The 20,158-nt window shown below is 49.8% G+C and overlaps 1 protein-coding gene across 1 annotated transcript in view; it reads left to right on the forward strand.

Annotated features, from left to right (window-relative positions):
- Window positions 1–20,158, forward strand: part of dlc1 (DLC1 Rho GTPase activating protein) — a 120,627-nt gene that overhangs the window by 95,185 nt on the left and 5,284 nt on the right. The window contains exons 6-14 of the mRNA XM_042094083.1: window positions 3,698–3,769; window positions 5,728–5,809; window positions 7,760–7,823; window positions 10,810–12,575; window positions 13,710–13,889; window positions 15,961–16,120; window positions 16,984–17,191; window positions 18,831–19,044; window positions 19,803–19,917. Of these exons, the coding sequence (XP_041950017.1) occupies window positions 3,698–3,769; window positions 5,728–5,809; window positions 7,760–7,823; window positions 10,810–12,575; window positions 13,710–13,889; window positions 15,961–16,120; window positions 16,984–17,191; window positions 18,831–19,044; window positions 19,803–19,917 (2,861 nt within the window). The remainder of the gene's footprint in view (window positions 1–3,697; window positions 3,770–5,727; window positions 5,810–7,759; window positions 7,824–10,809; window positions 12,576–13,709; window positions 13,890–15,960; window positions 16,121–16,983; window positions 17,192–18,830; window positions 19,045–19,802; window positions 19,918–20,158) is intronic.

Consider the following 20,158-nt stretch of genomic DNA (forward strand, 5'->3'; position numbering starts at 1 on the left):
CACGCGCACATACACACACACAGGCACACAGCCAAGGTTGGAAATGCATAGACATACACATACACAAATGACTGCTTCTGAACTGTGCGTAACACTCAGTGTGATAATAGTTCAAGGTGTTGACAAGGCACAGAGAGTCTTATCAGTGCTCGTGTTATAGAGAGGTGTCAGCAGGACTGATATGCATACAGTGTGTGTGTGTGTGTGTGTGTGTGAGTGATTTGAATAGTTCTCCTGTGGGTGGTTGCATGCATGTCACATGAAGGACAGCCTTTGACAAAGTCCCTGTTCTGTGTGTGTGTGTGTGTGTGTGTGTGTGTGTGTGTGTGTGTAGTGTAGTGTAGTGTGCCCTCTTTGTCAGGGATGTTTTTGGGGCTACCTGCTGGGGGGAGATCTATTGTTGGACTGTTTAACCACAGGAAGGGCACAAGGGTAAACTGACCAGAGAGGAAAGAAAGGAGCGGGGAGACAGAAGGGGAGAAAAGGAAACATATTTGTTGTCCTGGCCACTGAGTGGAACCACAGGTTGGTGACCTGAGTGGAGATTGTGTGTGGTTTGTCTTTATTTTGGGGCTCTCTTGGCCTTTGGGTATTCCTGGACGAAGGTGGCCAGGGGCTAAGGCCATAGGTTAGGTTAGGACAGAGTGGGGGAGTCTGGGCTCCTTATAGGTCTGATTTTGACTGACTGTGTGTGTGTGTGTGTGTGTGTGAGAGAGAGAGAGTGTGGGCGCATGCATTATAGTGCATGTTTGTTTGCTTGTGTATTTATGCAAAAGTCTAAAGGAGATTCTGTATTTACACAGGCTTGTGTGTATACACACTGTCCTGAGACAGTATTGTCATTTAAATGCAAATGTTGCGCACACACACACACACACACACACACACACACACACACACACACAAACAAATACACACACACACACACACAAACAAACACACACACACACACACAGGAAGCCACAGCCTCTTATTATGTCCTATTCTTGAAGTGCTGTCTGTATTATTTTTAGTTTTGAGCATTCCAACAAATTCACAGCCCAGTAAAGACATGCCGCCTGGTGCGTGCCACCGTGAGACAGCAGTGCAGTGGAATGCCGCGGTGGCCTGAGCCTTCCTGGCATGCAATTACTCCACACGGTGTGTGAGCGAGGAAGTGTAGCCTGTCTGTTTGCCTGACTGCAATGCTGCTGGTGTCTGGTGTGTTAGTTCCCAAACGTCCCTGGAGCTCCTGCCTGATCTGATTTGGAAAAACTGCATTCCGTTCGACTGCTCATGTCCCCTCTTCTCACAACTCTCACACACTTATTTTCCACCTCTTCTTTCGTGTTGCATCTTTTTGCTTTCTCCCACTCCTCCTCTGTCTTCCCCCCCTCTCTCTCTCTCTTTCAGCCTCTCTCTCTCTCTCTGTCTCTCTCTGTCTCTCTCTCCCTCTCCCGTCACACCTTGTTGCCGTCTGGGCTTGCTTATGGTATGGAAATGCTCCCCTCTCCCTGTTTCTTTCTCAATCTTTGCCAGGCGGCTTGAGGGGTCTTCCCGAGTCCTCTCGCTCACATTGCATGCTCCCCCTCCCCTCCCACACACACACACACACACACACACACACACACACACACACACACACTCACACACACACACACACACACACACACACACACACACACACACACACACAGACACACACACACACAGACACACACACACACACACACACACACACACACACACACACACACACACACAGAGCCCAACTTATGCAATCACGTTCAGTCGAGGAAGAAGTCACGTATCAGCTGCCACAGACCTCACGCACAACCTATTTCCTAACTGGTCAATACACATACCCCCCACCCCCCTCCCACCTCTCTCTCTCACAATCCATTTTTTTGTTTCCCTTTGCCTGCACGAGAACCACGTCCCAAGAGAGAGAGAGAGAGAGAGAGGAAGGGGCCCCCCTGTCTCCAGCACCTACTTCTTTTCCATTCTCTCTCTCTCTCTCTCAGTAATGGTCGTGTAAATGAGGTGGAACCCCTCTCTACCCTCACAGGCATTGCAGAGATTAAGTCAAGCGCTCCCTATAGCCCTAGTTGCACAATTATCGCAATTACATTGCGCGAGCGGGAAAAAAAAACACCTCTGTATACAGCTTTCAAATGGAGGGGAATGCCATGAGGCCTCTTGCCTTGATTTGGTTGCTGCGCCATTGTGAGCCATAATTGAGCACGTTGGTTGCAGCAGCTGCTGCCTCTGTGGAAGGGCCTCTGGGCTTGGAAACCGCTGCATTGGCCCCCACCCCTCCTGAGGTGGGGGTCTGGGGCACCACTCAGATCAGGAATGTGCTAATGTCCCGTCCATGGTCATCAGGTCAACTTACACGTATGTGCACATGGGGTAATCGATAAACAATTCATGGTGACCTCTGAGCATGTAGTTTCAAAAGTGCTGTATCTTTCATACAATAATTTCTTGTCACTTGGAGAAATGAAGAGACATGAATATAGGCGATTGAAAAGTGATTCTCATGTCATGATTGCTACACAGTATAGGCCTGAATCAGATCTGTAGATGCAGAAAATCTCATTACTGGCAGCAGTCTCCGCTTCTCCACTGAGCCATGTCTCTATGCTTCGTGCCTGTGAAAGCGTCTCCCACTGTAATCCTGTCATTAACATCAGCCACTCAGGAGCCCCTGAGGAAGAGGCTAGTGGGAAGTGGGTAGGAGTCGCTATTTGGCATGTGGTGTCTAAAGACCCTTTGGCGACTCATGGCGAGTTGTTAAGGTGAGTACCTTCTCTCCCCCTCCCACACGCTGCCGTGGCCGGAGGAGGTGATAGCAGCTACTTAGCACATCTGTCACAAATCTCACACAAATGTAGCACAAGTGCTGGAGCTTTACAAAGCAAGCAGGCTACGGTGTGAGTAAACAACAGAGACTGATGTTGGTCTATAACAACGTGTGTGTGTACGTGTGTGTGTGTGTGTGTGCATGAGAGATTGAAAAAGACATTATGCTATGCATATGTAAACACACTGTTTCTGAGAATGTGAGAGCCCTGTGTGTGTGTGTGTGTGTGTGTGTGTACATGAGAGATTGAAAAAGACATTATGCTATGCACATGTAAACACAGTGTTTCTGAGAATGTGAGAGCCCTGTGTGTGTGTGTGTGTGTGTGTGTGTGTGTGTGTGTGTGTGTGTACATGAGAGATTGAAAAGACATTATGCTATGCACATGTAAACACAGTTTCTGAGAATGTGAGAGCCCTGTTTGTTTTTGTTCCATTTCCCAGGTTGTTGCGTGTGAAGGACACAGGCAGTTGTGTTGTCAAAAGCTAGCTCTTCCATCCGTGAAGCTTTTTATCAGTCAGAAATGAGCTCACTAGCGTGTGGTTCAGGTCTCTCCAGAGTCTTGGTGATAAAGACAGTCCCGTTTCACGGCTTGCTGCGGCTACAACTCGTTCTAGCTGGAGATAGCTGGCTAGTGCCTCTTGCTTCTATTGTAATGAGGACGATTCGAATGCTTGTGAGGTAGTTAAGTATTGAGATGAGAATTCGGTGAGGAGAGTTTTTCACCCCATGTGTGTTTTGTGTGTGTGTGTGTGTGAGAGAGGTATTTATTTTCCCATGTAATAAAGGTGAACTCCCTTGAATGCAAACACTTTGCTTAGCTCTTTTGCTCTCTCTTCTCCCTTCCTGCAGAGATCGAGGCCAAAGAGGCGTGCAACTGGCTCCGGGCTGCAGGCTTCCCTCAGTATGCGCAGCTCTATGAAGGTAAGGAGGCCCTCTCTTCTTTTCCTCCCAGACATCTGTCCACAGCTGTTGCCAGTCCTTCCAGGCTGAGAGCCGACAGCTGGAGGGTTTTCGGCCATAATGGAGAACCACCGTCATGTTTGGCACTGTTCGCAGTGTTAGACTTTGTTAAATTTCATTTGTTTTTTGTTTTTCTTTCTGCCACTGGTGTTGCCAAAATTGGGCCGGGTGAACCGTCCCCCCCCCCCCCCCCTGTTAATTAAATAAGGCCGTTTCTGGGTCAGGATGGCTGCAGCTCACGGTTGTTGTCTGTGTAAACACAGGATCTAAATGAATACTGCACGCTTCATCTCCGCCACTCAGAAAAAAAGAATTAACAAAAAAAAATAAAACGATAAGAGTGGGATGAGGTCATAGTCAGTTTGGAGGAGAGTGTGAGAAAGTATGAAAGACTGGGAATGAGTGTGTGAAGTCTTCTTGACCTGAACAGAACATAGTCATATATAAGCATTAAACAGTATACAGTACATACATACAGGAGGTATGCATTCCACCCAATAACACCCAATAACACAGAGATGATAGACATTCATGATAACTTGGTGGTGTCTCTCTCTCTCTAACCTCTCACTGGGCAGTGACCTGCCTGTCAATAACCTCTAACCAGCAGGTAACCAGAATGTAGCAAACTATACCTGACACATATCTGCATTATCAGGTCCTGTGATCGGGGCTGTGTGAGTGTGTGTGTCCTACAGGAGGACAATAGCCCCAGTAAAGATAGCAGGCAGCTGATAACACTATCTGAGTACAGTATGTAAAACAGCCGTTAGCTTTCAGAGGCAGAATGCCACACAGTGCCCTCCCTTTGGCCATCAGTCTTCACAGTAACTTCCCCACACACACACACACACACACACACACACACACACGCACGCACACATACACTCTCCTTCAGATTCCTCAAAAGGGATGGGCTTAACACAGACTGTACAGTCATGCCACATAACTGCTTCAGTTGCTGGTCATTTATGATCAATTTTTCTAAAAACTAAAAAAGTACAAATTTCACCTCATTCAAAGGCATTTCAAATGCCCAACTTAAACATCTGTGCCAAGCTGATATTGAAAATAACCAGCATGACCCACTTTGGCCTCAGCTAGAGCTGCTGACTCACCTCCAATAGCATTCCCATCTGAAAGAAGGCTTCCCTTCTCTCTCTCTCAGCTAAGTGGGAATGCTGAATCTCCACCCAAACACTAAAGACACGTTTTGATAAAATGCCATCTTACTCCTTTAAGCCAGGAAGTCTAGAAGAACCATCTGTGGAATGTTGGAAATACACATCCCAATCCCTCTCAAGCAAATCTGTCTTCCTCCCCTCCCCTCCCCTCCACCTCACCCCACTTCCTGGTATGGGCTAGTCCTCTGCCATGTGTGTGTGTTTTAAGTGAACACTCATTATGGAGTCTCAGAGAGTGGATTACTTAGTAGGAGCCACTGTAATGAAGACACAGGAGACAGGGGGAGGGAGAGAGAAGGGGGTAGAAGGAGAGTCAAGAGGAGAGAGGGAGAGAGAGAGAGAGGGAGGGAGAGAGAGAGAGGGAGGGAGGGAGAGAGTCGTTGAGTGGCCCATTGTGATACCTACAGCTTGATCCCCCCACCCGCTGGCCCATCCAAGGGGGCTGCAGCTGTGTTTGTTTGGCAGGGTAAGAAGCACTTCCTCTGGGGCTTTCAGCTCTGGCGGAGGGAGTGAAAAGAAGTAGACCCATATAGGGGTTGGGGGTGGGGGTCTGAAGACAAGACATGGTACTTGAGACGGTCGGGGGTGCTTACCCCACCTCCATCTATCTCACACCTTCAAGTGAAGACTTTGTAAAGCCTTTGCTGAAAAAAAACCCGTGATCTTGTTTCTCTCTCTAGTTAGCATTTTGTTCTTCTGACATTGCGCTTCCTGTCTTCCTTTCTCTCTCCTCAGATGGCCAGTTCCCGATGGAGATCTCCTCCGTCACCAGGGATCACGACTTCCTGGATGGTGATGCCATTGAGGCACTGTGCAGGTGAGGTCTCCAAAAACAAACTCCTCCTGGAGTCGCCTCTCCTTTATCTGTGCACCCCCCTCTCCCCCCTCTCCCCCCTGCTTCTTTATGCGCTCTCCACTCTGTGACTTTGTGCAGGGACTCATCCGGGCCAAAGCTGATTGGAGTCCGAGATTGCCTCAGAGAGGGCCATGCTTTGCACAGAATGGAGATGGGAATCAAAGGCTGGCGATAAGACAGAGCGAATGCCTTTCATTCCCTCTTTATTTTTCACTTTCTTGCCTTTCTCTCCTAACAGCCATATGTTCACTCTTTCGTCCATCTTTCTGTTGCCTGCCTCTGTTTCTTGGTCCCCCCTCTCCCTCTTTTTTTTTTCTTTCTCTCTCACTCTGTTCCTCCACTGTCATGCCACGTTCCTGTTGTCCCTTGCGCTCCATTCCGGGACATTGTGATCTCTGCCCTCTGCACCTGGACTCCTCCGGGCCTCTGACGAGGAAGCAAAAACAGGCACACAAAGAGACGTGGAGACAGGGACAAAGAGACGTGGAGACAGGGACAAAGAGACGTGGAGACAGGGACAAAGAGACGAGGAGACAGGGACAAAGAGACGTGGAGACAGGCACACAAAGAGACGTGGAGACAGGGACAAAGAGAGGAGCTTCAGGTCTTCAGTCAAGTGTGTATCAGAACCCAGGAAGCACAGGCACTGCTGAGGGTCCTTGACAATCTCCTTACAGTCCACTGGAACGTTAAGAACATTTCCCCTTGATCCAACATCATCATACTCAAGCACTGTCATTTTTGCTCTAAACTAGCATGGTATTATTACTACCATATCACATCAATGTATGGAATATCATATAACATTACATTGTACTTAGTATACTGAACTTATTTGGGCCCCTAATTACAATGGGTTGTAGCGATATGGGCCTCTCAGAGAGTGTAATGGGAAGAGAGAGAGGAAGCCGTTTTGAAGAAGTGGAAAGCAGGAATGACATAGATCCTGTGGTGAAAATGCACAAGTTCAAATACACAAGCTGCCGACTAGGAGTAGTGGTGGAGGACAGAGTAGCGTAGTGAAGGAGTAGCGTAGTGATGGAGTAGTGTAGGAGTAGTGTAGTGACGGAGTAGTGGTGAGGACAATAGCGTAGTGATGGAGTAGTGTAGTGATGGAGTAGTGGTGGAGGACAGAGTAGTGTAGTGATGGAGTAGTGTAGTGACGGAGTAGTGGTGGAGGACAGAGTAGCGTAGTGACGGAGTAGTGGTGGAGTAGTGGTGGAGGACCGGAGGAGGGGACCGGACCGGACGGAAGAGCAGAGGGATGTATGAGGTGCTGATGGGCGGGCGCTCCCAGCTGAGTTGGCCAGCTTGGCCCAGCTGGTGGGCCGCCAGCAGAAGCATCTGGAAGCCATTTTGCCATCACAGCCCCTTCGGCCCCTGAGTCTGAGCGCCCCCCCCCAAAGCCCCATGAGGCATGAGGGCCAAGTCACATGACAACACCTCACCCCTCCCCAGAGAGACGGTGGGGGTTGGGGGGGCATGGCCAGGTGGCCAGGGGGATAAGCTTTCCTCCTCTTTTGTTGGCTTTTCTTCGCCACTCCAACTGAGTTTTCCTCTTCTCTCTCTCTCCCTCTCCTCTCCTTTAATCTGGCGCTTATCCTTCAACAGAACATTAGTGGACCCTGCTGCTGCCTTTTCAATCTCTCTCTCTCTCTCTCTCTCTCTCTCTCTCTCTCTCTCTCTCTCTCTCTTGGGCTTGACTCTTGAGGGGCCTGTTCACAGGTCATTAGAGACTTTTTAGGCTCGAGATTCCTGGGGTGAAGGGAGAAAGTCTGTGTGGAATGCATGTTGAGAAATGAAAGTGCAAAAATTCACCTGTCTCATTTTTTCTCCTCCCCACCCTCTCTCTCTCTGTCTCACTCTTTCTTTCTCTCTCTCCGTCTCACTCATTTTTTCCATCACATGTAGGAGACTGCATACACTCAACAAGTGTGCTTTGATGAGGCTGGACGTGTCCCCTCAGAGAAAGAGGGTAAGTGAGAATTCACAGTCCCGCTATCTCTCCTCACACTCTCTCCCTTCACTCCTCCCCACATCGCTCGCTCTCTCTCTCTCTCTCTCTCTCTCTCTCTCACTCCCTCCCTTTCCTTATCTCTCCCTCCTTCCACAAAGTAAATCCATGTGTGTTTGTCGTCCGTGTTAATTATAAGGAGCCTCCTGTTTTTTCTCTCCTCCCCTGTTGGCTATTTGAGAGCTGCTAGGAGTGAGTGATGGCTTTTATGTGGAAAATGAAGGGGTTGTGGTGCTGCGTCCCTCCTTCTTCTCCTCCCTCTGTCCGCTTTTGTCCTCCTTTTCCTACTTGACACTTCCTCATTCCCTTCTTTCCCATAAAAGGAATAGAACATTGTCCACATGCCTTTTTATGTGTCCATAAGTCCTCATTGCATGTCTGCGTGTGTGTGTGTGTCTGTGAGTCTGTGTGTGTTTGTGTGTGTGTGTGTGTGTGTGTGTGTGTGTGTGTGTGTGTGTGTGTGTGTGTGTGTCTGTGTGTCTGTGAGTCTGTGTGTGTGTGTGTGTGTGTGTGTGTGTGTGTGTGTGTCTGTAGACCATGTCCAGTGTTTCGGAGTGCATTCAGCCTGGCCACACAAACACACAGCTAACTCCAAACATGCCCCTGTCAAAAGGAGCCTCGTCCCTGACCAAATACGAGCTGTCAGCCTCTCTTGCCCTCTGTCCTGGCCTTTGTGTCCACCACTTCCAATGGCTTACATGCTTTGGCTGCGGGAACAATACCATCCTTGTCGAGTGTCTCTGGCCGTGAAAGACGATGACCCTCTAGTGTCACCTCAGGCCCGAGGAGTTAAACGCTGGGGTCACGCTGCCAATGAAGAAAGTAATTCGCTCGTCCTTTCAATCCCAGAAACCCTTGGGCCCCTCAGGAATGTGTTGATCTGTTCGTCTTAAGGTTTCTCCTTCTCCTTGTGCCCCCACGGGCTCCATTCCCTCCTCACAGGCGTTGGACATGTGATATGGAATACAGATGAGACACTTGAAATTGTACTCTCATTTATGAAAATGTTGGAGCTTAACCAAGATGACTGTCGTGGACCGGGTAGTGGTCAATGGAAATTAATGAGGCATTTTTTATCATAGCTGCCAACTGAATTACCCCATGCAAATCATGACGCATTTTCACACAGGCAGATGAATGGACAGCCTCTGTCTTTCTCTCGCAGGGGTCCTTGAGACTGGGTAGCCCAGTGCTCCTGATCAAAGGCCCTGTTGCCCTGAGGGGCTGTAAAATTACGGCCCTGCCGCCTTTTATGGACTTTCATCACCGGCGCCTTTAACCACCATGACGGAGCCGCTTCTATGCTCCCATGCCCCCCCCCCCCCCCCCCCCCCTCAACTCTGCCACTGGTGTACACACAGACACACACACACATAAAACACACACACAATAAAAACACACACACACACACACACACACACACACATACATAAACACACACACACACACACATACACACACACACACACACACACATAAACATACACACACACACATAAAACACACACACAATAAACACACACACACACACACACACACATAAACATACACACACACACATAAAACACACACACAATAAAAACACACACACACACACACATAAAAACACACACCCACACACACATAAGCATACACACACACATAAACATACACATACACGTAAACACACACACACACATACAGACACACACACACACACACATAAACATACACACACACACATAAAACACACTCACACTCACACATAAACATACACACACACACGCACGCACACACACAAACATACACACACACACACACACACACACACACACAGACACACACAATTCTGTATAGTGTCAAACACACAAGCACACCCTGTACATACAACATTCCCACATCTCCTCCCATTCACTCCATATGATGTATACAGTACACACAACTCCAGTATGGAGATATATACTTGTACCGGTACTGGCTTGATGCTGTCACAGCAGCTGGCCCAGTGAGCTCACACATTTGCTCTGTACCATACCTGCTGCATGCTTCTGTATACCTTTTCTCTTCCATCTCAATGCGCCTCTGCTGTAACATGCTGTATCATATTTGTAAACCAACATTCTATAGCCCAGTGCATCCAACCCCAGGCTGGGTGTTGTTCTTCTTTGTTCCTGGTTAGGGGGATTCTCCTTTCACCTGCTCAGTTATAGCAGTTATGCTAAGTGACTGCTGTTTGGCAGTAGTTCTCAAACACCAACGGCACCCCACCTCCACCACCCATTCAGGCACTAGGATGGGGGTGGGAGAAGGCAGGCAGTCTGGCTAGTCTGGTGGTAGGAGTTTAGGGTTGGGGGCTGGGAGGTGGTGGTGACCAGGACGCTCCGGCAAGGGATATGAACTCCCAATGCACTGTGTGTGTGTGTGTGTGTGTGTGTGTGTCAGGGGTGGAATTTCCTGACTTCCCCTGGGGTGGAGAGATAGATTAGACAGAGTGGAGGAGTATTTTGGGGGGTTTGGGTGGAGTTTTAAGGGGTTGGTGGTAACATATGACTTTGTTGTGACATGGCTCAGTAACATACAATAACAAGATTCCAACCCCCTCCTTCCTCTCTGTCTCTCTCTCAGTCTCTGTTTCTCTCTTTCTCTCCCTATGGACATCTTATCTGTGTAAAATTGCCTGGGGAAATGATATACAATAGGAATGTGCTGTGCTTTTGCAACTACATTGAGAAGTGCTCCCTTACAGATAACAACATCTAAAAATTCTCCGATTCATAGTCACTGAATGCCACATGAAATATTTCTACATGACTATGTCCGAGACATACAGTGTAAATGAACATGACATAAATGTCAGAGACACCAGAATTTGCTGTTGTTTATATAAGTGGTGTGAGGTTAGGAGATTAGTGAATTGCTTTAGGTAAGAGAACAGGAAGAGTCTGAGTGTTTTGTTGTTGTTGAACAGAGTGATGATTCAGACGAGGATGAGCCCTGTGCCATCAGTGGCCGCTGGACCTTCCAGCGGGACAGCAAGCGCTGGTCGCGCCTGGACGAGCTGGACGTCTTCTCTCCACCAGGGGTCACCGGCGAGCCCCCTTTCCCCAGCGAGGAGCGCCTGCGGCAGGGCATGAGCACGGAGAGCATGCTGACCGACCTGAGCGAGCAGCCAGAGGTGGGCTCCCTGCACAGCGGCGGCAGTGGCGACCGGAAAGACGGCGCGTCCGAGCGAGGGGGGCGACTGCCCAGCGGCACGCCGTCCAGCCCCGGCGTGTGCGACTCCCTGACGGGAGCGGCCGTCAGCAGCGTCGGTGCGACCCGTGCCAGCTCGGTGGCCAGCGTGTGTTCGTCGGCCACGTCGGGCGCCAACGAGGACTCGCTCTCCGACGGCCTCCCCTCGCCTCTGGAGATGCGGAGCTTCTCGTTCGAGGTGAAGTCGTGCGGCGAGGAGCGAGGGAGTGGCGGTGGCGGTGGGAGGAGCGGCGGCGGCGGCGGCGGCGGCAGCACGAGCACGCGCTCACGGGCCAAGAGCTTCCTGAAGCGCATGGAGAGCCTGAGGCTGCGCGGCGGCACGCTGACAAGAAAGAGCAAGAAGCCGCGCTCCAAGCTGGACATCAGCGGGCCCGTGGGCATCCAGGAGGGCCTGGACGAGGAGAAGCTCCGCAGGCTCAACTGCGTGGACATCCACCCAGTCCAGAATCACGACCAGAACCAGAACAGCGAGAGCGGCAGCGGCAGCGGTGGTGTGGTCAGCACGGGGGTCGGCACCCACGGCCGCCACCGGAGCGTGTCCTACTTCACACAGACCAGCAGCGGCAGCGCAGGCAGCAGCCAATCAGAGGGCGGCAGCAGCGGCTCAGCGGTCAGCACGCCGAGCCCGGTGACCCGGGCGCGCAGCCACAGCACGGCGGCCGGCGGGACGGGCTCCAAGCGAGGGGGCATGTACCTGGAGGGCTTTGACCCGTTCAACCTGCTCCTGCAGCCCGCTGCCCACCACACGGACCAGCGCCGGGCCCAGAATGACCAGCACAACCTGAACACCGTCCAGAACACCAACCGCAACCTGGACCTCAACAAGAACCAGAGCGGCGCGCCCGACGACGGCGTGGTGGTACAGAACCGCCGCAACAGCAAGAAGTCGGCCTCTAAGTACGAGGCAGGCAACGAGGACGAGGCAGAGGAGGAGGACGAAGAAGAGGTCATCTTCTTCTACCTGCCCGAAGGCCACAAGCCCGGGACCTTCCCGAAGGCACTCGCGGACGGCGGGCAGAAGCGACACGGCGTGGACGGCGGCGCCTCCACCATCCGGCGGCGCCCGCGACGAGGCTCCTCGGCCTCCCTGGACAGCCGCCTCAGCGTCTACGACAACGTGCCGGCCGCGCTGGCCCGAGGCGGAGAAGAGGATGAGGACGAGGACGAGGTCGGCGAGCGCAAGCTGGAGGACGTGCTGAAGGACGTGAGCGGACTCCAGAGGCTGGTCAACGCCTGGACGGAGGCGGCCGCCGCCGGGGAGGAGGACGAGGAGGTGGACGAGGAGGAGGACGAGGAGGTGGACGAGGAGGAAGACGGAGACTCCGACTCAGCTCTGGACTCGGCCTCGCCCTGCCCGTCCTCACCGCTGCAGAACCGGCTGGAGGAGGAGAACGCCAGCGACCAGGACAGCACGGGGAACCCGGCCGGAGAACGCGAGAGGAGGGACTCTGGAGTGGGGGCTTCCCTCACGCGGGCCAACAGGTATGGAGTGTGAGTGTGTCTGTGAGCGTGTCTGTGAGTGTGTCAGTGTCTGTGTCACTGTGTCTGTACAGCTTTGTGTTGTCACCCAATTGATGATAATAAGCAACTTAAGTTCTTTTTAAGGGTTTTATCTATGTGGATCTCACCCATTTGGCCACTTTGATTTGCTGGAGTGCTTTTTAAAAGCCTAGATTGGGTATGACTAACTTTTACAAGCATCCATCCCTCCAAAGGCTAGTCAACAGGGCCAGTGGAGGACTATACTGTAGATGCTGAGGAGTGATAAAGATGAACAGAGCAGATAGAGCTTTGAACAGAGCAGACAGAGGGAGGTAAAGAGAGGGTCATCAGGTGAAGCAGAGAGAGAGGGGGGGGATGTATGAACAGATGAAGAGAGTGAGAGAATGAAAGACATAGAGAGCAAGTCAGAACGTTTCCCCTTACATAAGGCGGCCACACTGCACTTACTGTGGTAAGGTCTCCGGAATGCTTCCTTGTCTCCACGGGTTACGCCGATCCTGCCGGAATGCACAGGAGGAATTCCAGACAACCCCCCATTCACTCAGTCACAGTCTCTTTCTCTCTCTCTCTCACACACACACACACACACACACACAGTGATGTACATGTTGATTATGCTCTAGCTGATCTCAATCATTAAATATTTTCTTTGTATGCTGGGTTTCATTTGTGAGTCTCTATGAGTGTGACAAAGGTTACAAAGACTGGGAAACTAGTGATTACCTGACTTCTGACCCTCTGACCAAGTTACAACAGAGCTGCTTCTCTGTCTATATGTGTGTGTGTGTGTGCCTGTGTGTGTGTGCGTGCGTGTGTGTGCGTGCAAGTGTATATGTGTGAGAGACATATTATGTGAAATGAAAAAGACTGCGTGTGTGTCCAGCAATGTCAATGTCATTGTAAATGTGTGAGTGTGTGTGCAGCGACAGTGTAAATGTGTGAGTGTGTGTGCAGCGACAGTGTAAATGTGTGAATGTGTGCACAGTGACAGTGTGTAAATATAATGTGTTTCTGTCGGGGATGAAGATGTGTTTGTACATTCAAGTAACTGAATGTAAACTGTGTGTGTGTGTGTGTGTGTGTGTGTGTGTGTGTGTGTGTGTGTGTGTGTAGGCCCCAGAAGTTGCGCTGGCCCAGTTTCCAGAGCTCTCACAGACCCAGTCTGTCGTCGTCGCTGCTGCAGATTGGCTGCCAGTCGGTGCTGCAGATGAACCTGCTGCAGAAATACAGCCTGCTCAAACTCACCGCCCTGCTGGAGAAACACACGCCCACCAACAAGCACGGCTTCAGCTGGTGAGTGTGTGTGTGTGTGTGCGTGTGTGTGTGTGTGTGTGTGTTTGTGTGTGTGTCTCAGTGTCTTCCTGTCCATCTGTCCTGCCTGACCTCTGCTGAACACATCTCTTTCTTTGACTGCCAACCTTCCTGTTTTTTTTTTCATTTCTTTTTCTTTTCTTTGTCTCTCTCTCTCTCTCTCTCTCTCTCTCTCTCTTCAGTTCCAGGGTTTTCTAAATTGCCATTTACATGTAGTGCATGTGGAAAAGTGTGTAATCTGTGTGTGTACATTGTGTGTATGTGTCTGAAGTGTATGAGAGTATTCTGGGTTGTGTCTCACATTCTGTTCCCAGAGGATAATTATAGGGATCTGAGGCTACACTAACACAAGAGTCAATCCTCTGTCCTATATACAAACACACACACACACACACACACACACACACACAGACACACACACCTGCATATTTGTTTGTTTGTTTGTTTAGTCACAGAACAGCTAACAGCTTTCTGAGCAACTAAGTCAGTAGTTTGGCAAACTATAGAGTTGCTCTCTCTCTTTCTCTCTCTCTCTCTCTCTCTTTCTAACACACACACACACACACACACATGCCAATAGGTTGCCCTCATTGAACACTCTTTCTCCTCATACCCCATGCCAAGCGTCTCTTCGTTATTTTTTCTTCTTCTTCCCAGCAGCCTTCCCTGTTTGCTTTTATTTTCCTCTCTAAATCTCTCACTCCTTCTCTTTTTCCACTCCATCCATAAGCGCTCTCCTTCCCTCCTCCCCTTTCCTGTTAACAGTGGTTATGTCAGACCCCTCTGCTTTGACACACAAGGAGCTTCTGTTTGCCGCCACAGTTCAGAGCATTCCTGCCTGTGAACATAACGCCTTCCCCCTGTCAGTCACATACTCAAATACACACACACACACACAATATACACACATAAGTGAGCTCTTTTATTTACTCTCACAGATCCACCATAAGTCTTTCAGCTTGACACAACTAGGTTGGATACACCGCCCACCTTAGCACACACACACACAAAAACACACACACACACACACACACACACACACACACACACGCACACACCAAATCTGTATACATACACCTTATACCACACACACACACACACACACACACACACACACACACACACACACACAAGCACAGACACACACACTAGTGTGGCCCCTGCCCTGGCTCCCATTGTCTGGCTGCAGTGTTGATCCTCACACACTAAGGCGGGAAACAGGCCTCCATCGGCCTTTGGGCTTCTAGAAGTTTCCTCTCCACACTCACATAAATACACACATGAACACACACACACACACACACACACACACACACACACACACACACATTTAGCATACCCAGTTGCCATCTGTGACAGAAACATTTCAGGCCACTCCACACATATATGCACTGGCATCTCACAGACACACACACACACAATGGTGATATATAATATATATAACACAGACACACACACACACACACAATGGTGATATATAATATATATAACACAGACACACACAATGGTGATATATAACATATATAACACATACACACAAACACACACAATGGTAACACACACACACACACAATGGTTCTATATAACATAGAGTGACACCTTGTTAAACATCACAGCCTTGCCCTTGAGTGAAGCAGGGGGTTATAGGAAAGCTTGCAGTGTTCTGCACCCCAACAATGTGCTCTTGTTCCTTCCACAAGGAATGTTGCGCAGCACGGAAAACTCTCCGAGGGGGAGAGAGTAGCGGGAATGAGCTGGAATAATAGAAAAGGAATCAGAAGTGGCTGAAAGCTTGTCCTTGTTTTAAATTCTGAGTATGAATACCACTCTAGAACTCAAGGGGTCAGAGTCCAGCAGGCTGTTTGGACACACACACACACACATGCTGGCTTTTTATGTAAGTGGTCTGCCATGTCACCATTTTAGAGGTGTGTCAGTAAGTGAATGGGTTTTTTGTTGCTTCCTGTTGTTTTGGTATTTTAACAAGGTGTTTATCTGTGTGTGTGCTGTGTGTGTGTCTGTGTGTGTGTGTGTGTGTGTGTGTGTCTCACAGGGCTGTGCCCAAGTTCATGAAGCGCATGAAGGTGAGGGACTACAAGGATAGGAATGTGTTTGGTGTTCCCCTGCATGTGAACGTTCAGCGGACAGGGCAGCCACTGCCCCAGAGCATCCAGCAGGCCATGCGCTACCTCCGAAGCCAGTGCCTGGACCAGGTCAGTGAGTTGAACACACACACACACACACACACACTGACTGGTATGAGCATGTTTACAGGGTTCAAAACACAAATGTCTGATTTGTTTCCTGGGAAACAGGAAAAGATACACAAAGTGATGCATACAGTGCATGCAGTGTATCAAACACATACGCACATCCACATGACACACACACACACACTAATAACACACAGCCACTGAGAACTGATGTACTCACTTCTATGCTGAGAAGACACGCACAGACACACACACTGACAAGGACACTAATCCACACATACTGTACATCCACTCACCACTCGTTACTTATTGTCCCAACTGACACACACACACACACACACACACACATACATACAGAAGCACACATGCCATCCATCACAAATATTTCACATTGCCTCCAAGCGTGGGAAGAGTCAGTGCTGAGACAGAGGGTCCTACACATGGAAGAATCTCTGGCTTTGTACAAAGATGGAAAATAAGGCTTCTGTTTCATAATCACTGTTTTTTTTTTAGACATCCGCTTGTACAGTGATGAGCCCTTTTTTCCATGCAAAGTGTTTTTTTTTCCCCCTCTTCTTTTCTAGCGAATGTGACTGAAGGCAGGGCGGTGTGCAACAACAGCAGTGGGATTCTTAGAGAGGCCTCCTACGGGGCATGGCATCTCAGTTGCGCACACTTGATAAAAAAAACAGCCCATCTGACATCTGACATATTTGTAGCAAAACATGAGTTTTACAGAAGCCTTAACAGCACAGGCCATGTGAACCCTTCTAATGCACTCTGCCCTCAGGGATTGACCCTCGCACTGTGTGTGTGTGTGTGTGTGTGTGTGTGTGTGTGTGTGTATGTGGGCGGGTGTACAGGTGGGCTTGTTCAGGAAGTCAGGCGTGAAGTCCCGCATTCAGGCACTGCGCCAGATGAACGAGGCCTGTGGTGCAGATGGGGGCGGAGTCAGCTACGAGGGCCAATCGGCTTATGACGTGGCCGACATGCTGAAGCAGTATTTTAGAGACCTGCCCGAGCCCCTCCTCACCTCCAAACTGGCAGACACCTTCCTGCAGATCTACCAATGTAAGAGGAAAAACATGCACAACACACACACAGGCTCATAGACATGCAGTCTCACAAACACACACACACACACACACACACACTGGCTCATAGACATGCAGTCTCACAAACACACACACACACACACACACACACAGGCTCATAGACATGCATTCTCACAAACACACACACACAGGCTCATAGACATGCAGTCTCACACACATACACAAACACACTTCCCTCACACACAAAAACCTTCCCTTACATAAATCCCTTCAGCCAAAAACCTGACACATACCCAGGACACATCTTTTCTTGCCCAGTGATAGTCACTCACCTCACACATAGAAAACATAAAGTATATGTGATAGCAACACACACACACACACACACACACACACACACACACACACACACACACACACACTATGGCTCTAGGTATAAGGGTCTGATTGTGAAAGCCGCATGAGCACACACACAGCGTATCCACAGGAAATAGCTGTCAAATGATGTGGTGGCAAACGCAGTAAATCATTGTGTTCTGCCTCACCACCCCCGGTTACTCAACACCCTTATCGTCAATGGCAACATTAACCCTATAGTGATCAGTGGACTCAGTGGGCATGTGTCGGCGGTTATTCCCTAACAATAACTCACTGTAAGTCCGGCTGTAAATGTAGGAAATTGTTTTTGTAAAACAATGGTGTGTTTTTTGGCAGAGAATTGCTTGTATGTGGAAGGTCCAAGAGAGGTTAAGTTTGTGTTTGTTTACGTTACTGGCAAAGTTAAGATGAAGGTCTCCACTGAGGACAACTGGGGACTTGTACCCTGTTTATGATTCCTGTTTACCCCCTACTATCACATACACACACAGACACACACACTCCTGTACTACCTCTCTTGTGTACGTATGGCCTCCACCTCTCTCCTTAGAGGACTCACAGACTTTCTCTCTCTCTCTCACACACCCACACTTCCACACTCACCGGCATCAGGATTAGAGTGCCAGTCTGTTCCTTGTGCAGGTTAATCTGGCGGGTCGTGTATGTCATGCCCCAGGAGCAGTCGCCCCCAACAACCACCCACCCCCCCAGTCTCTCTCTGGGCTCTTATTGAGGGCAGCCGTGGCCTACTGGTTGGTGCTTCGGACTTGTAACCGGAGGGTTGCCGGTTCGGACCCCGACCAGTAGGCACGGCTGAAGTGCCCTTGAGCAAGGCACCTAACCCCTCACTGCTCCCCGAGTGCCGCTGTTGTTGCAGGCAGCTCACTGCGCCGGGATTAGTGTGTGCTTCACCTCACTGTGTGTTCACTGTGTGCTGAGTGTGTTTCACTAATTCACGGATTGGGATAAATGCAGAGACCAAGTTTCCCTCACGGGATCAAAAGAGTATAAATACTTATACATACTCTTATGCCTCCATCTCTCAGTCTCTCTGGGCTCTATGTGAGCGGAGAAACCCAGTGGTGGGGATGAGCATAGCCTAAAAACAAACCCTTTTAGTCTCTAACTGTCCATTTTAAATTGAAATAAATAAATCGTCCAAGTATTGTCTTCTCACCTTCCTCTCTGTCTCTCTCCCGTCTTCTCTTTATTGCTTTCTCTCTTTCCTCCTCCGTCTCTCTTCTCCTCCTCCTCCTCCTCCTCCATCTCTCTCTCAGACATGCCGAAGGAGCAGCGTCTACAGGCGGTGCGGGCGGCCGTGCTGCTGCTCCCGGACGAGGCGCGCGAGGCCCTGCAGACGCTCTTGTGCTTCCTGAGCGACGTGACGGCGAGTGTGGCCGACAACCAGATGACCTGCACCAACCTGGCCGTGTGCCTGGCCCCGTCGCTCTTCCACCTCAACACGCTGCGCCGCGACAGCTCCTCGCCCAGGTGAGTGTGTGTGTGTGTGTGTGTGTGTGTGTGTGTGTGAGAGAGAGACAGACTGTGGGTATGAATGTAAAGCCCTATTCTTTTGAACATGTGCAAATTCTGTACATATCCACAAACCAGTGATTATGTCTGTGTTTGAGCTGGTGTCTTTTCAAAGACATATGTGTAGGTGTCGTTATGTGTCTGTGTGAGTGTGTGTGTGTGTGGGCAGGATACACCCCACCTTCACCCTCTTGATCTCCTTTCGTTTGTCAAATCAAACAGACAGCCTTAAGTACCGTCTTAATTGTCTCGGGAAGTTTTGTTAATACCGTATAATTACACAAAGCAGCCGATTACATAAGAGACCATGCGCAGCACTGCCCCAACACAGGAAGGGAAGGTGCTTCAAAGAGCTGAAGACAGGATGGGAAGAGAAGAGAGGAAAAGAGTGGAGGATAGAGAGAAAAAAATGAAGGAGTGTGACAGCACGGAGTAGATGAATGAGAGAAACACAGAAAAGGGTGGAGAAGCAATAGAAAGGTGTAGGCCTGTGTGAAATGTGGAGGAGAGAAAGACGGGATACACTCTACTTTTTTTTTGTAGTTGTTGGTGTGAGGTCATTGCTTATGCAACTCCATCCGACCCAGTTCTCTTCCATCACTCTCCCTTATGTTGATGGAGGTATAAGTGTATGGATGTGTTTGGGTGTGTGTGTGTGGAGAAAGTGTTGTTTAAGCGTTAACATGGGTGTGTGTGTGTGTGTGCGTGTGTTACAGGGTGATGAATAGGAAGCAGAACCTGGGTAAACCTGACCAAAGGGACTTGAATGAGAACTTGGCTGCTACTCACGGTCTGGCCCACATGATTCAGGAGTGCCGCAAACTTTTCCAGGTTAGTGACCTCCAACCCAGCCTCTCTCTCTCTCTCCCTCTCTCACCCAACCCCATACAAACAGTTGTTGAACTGGGGGGGGGGGGTTAGCTTATGAGAAGCTGGGCAAACTCCCACCAGGCCTCCTGGCTGCTGCCTGTGCTCTCTGTTGTCAAGGTTTTGTTGTTATGCAACGGAGGTAGGGGGTTTGCAAAGCTGATTACATTCAAGCCTTTTCCACGGATGTTATTTGCTCCACCTT

This window comes from Alosa sapidissima, chromosome 1 (assembly GCF_018492685.1).
Source record: "Alosa sapidissima isolate fAloSap1 chromosome 1, fAloSap1.pri, whole genome shotgun sequence".
Taxonomy (NCBI): Eukaryota; Metazoa; Chordata; class Actinopteri; order Clupeiformes; family Clupeidae; genus Alosa; species Alosa sapidissima.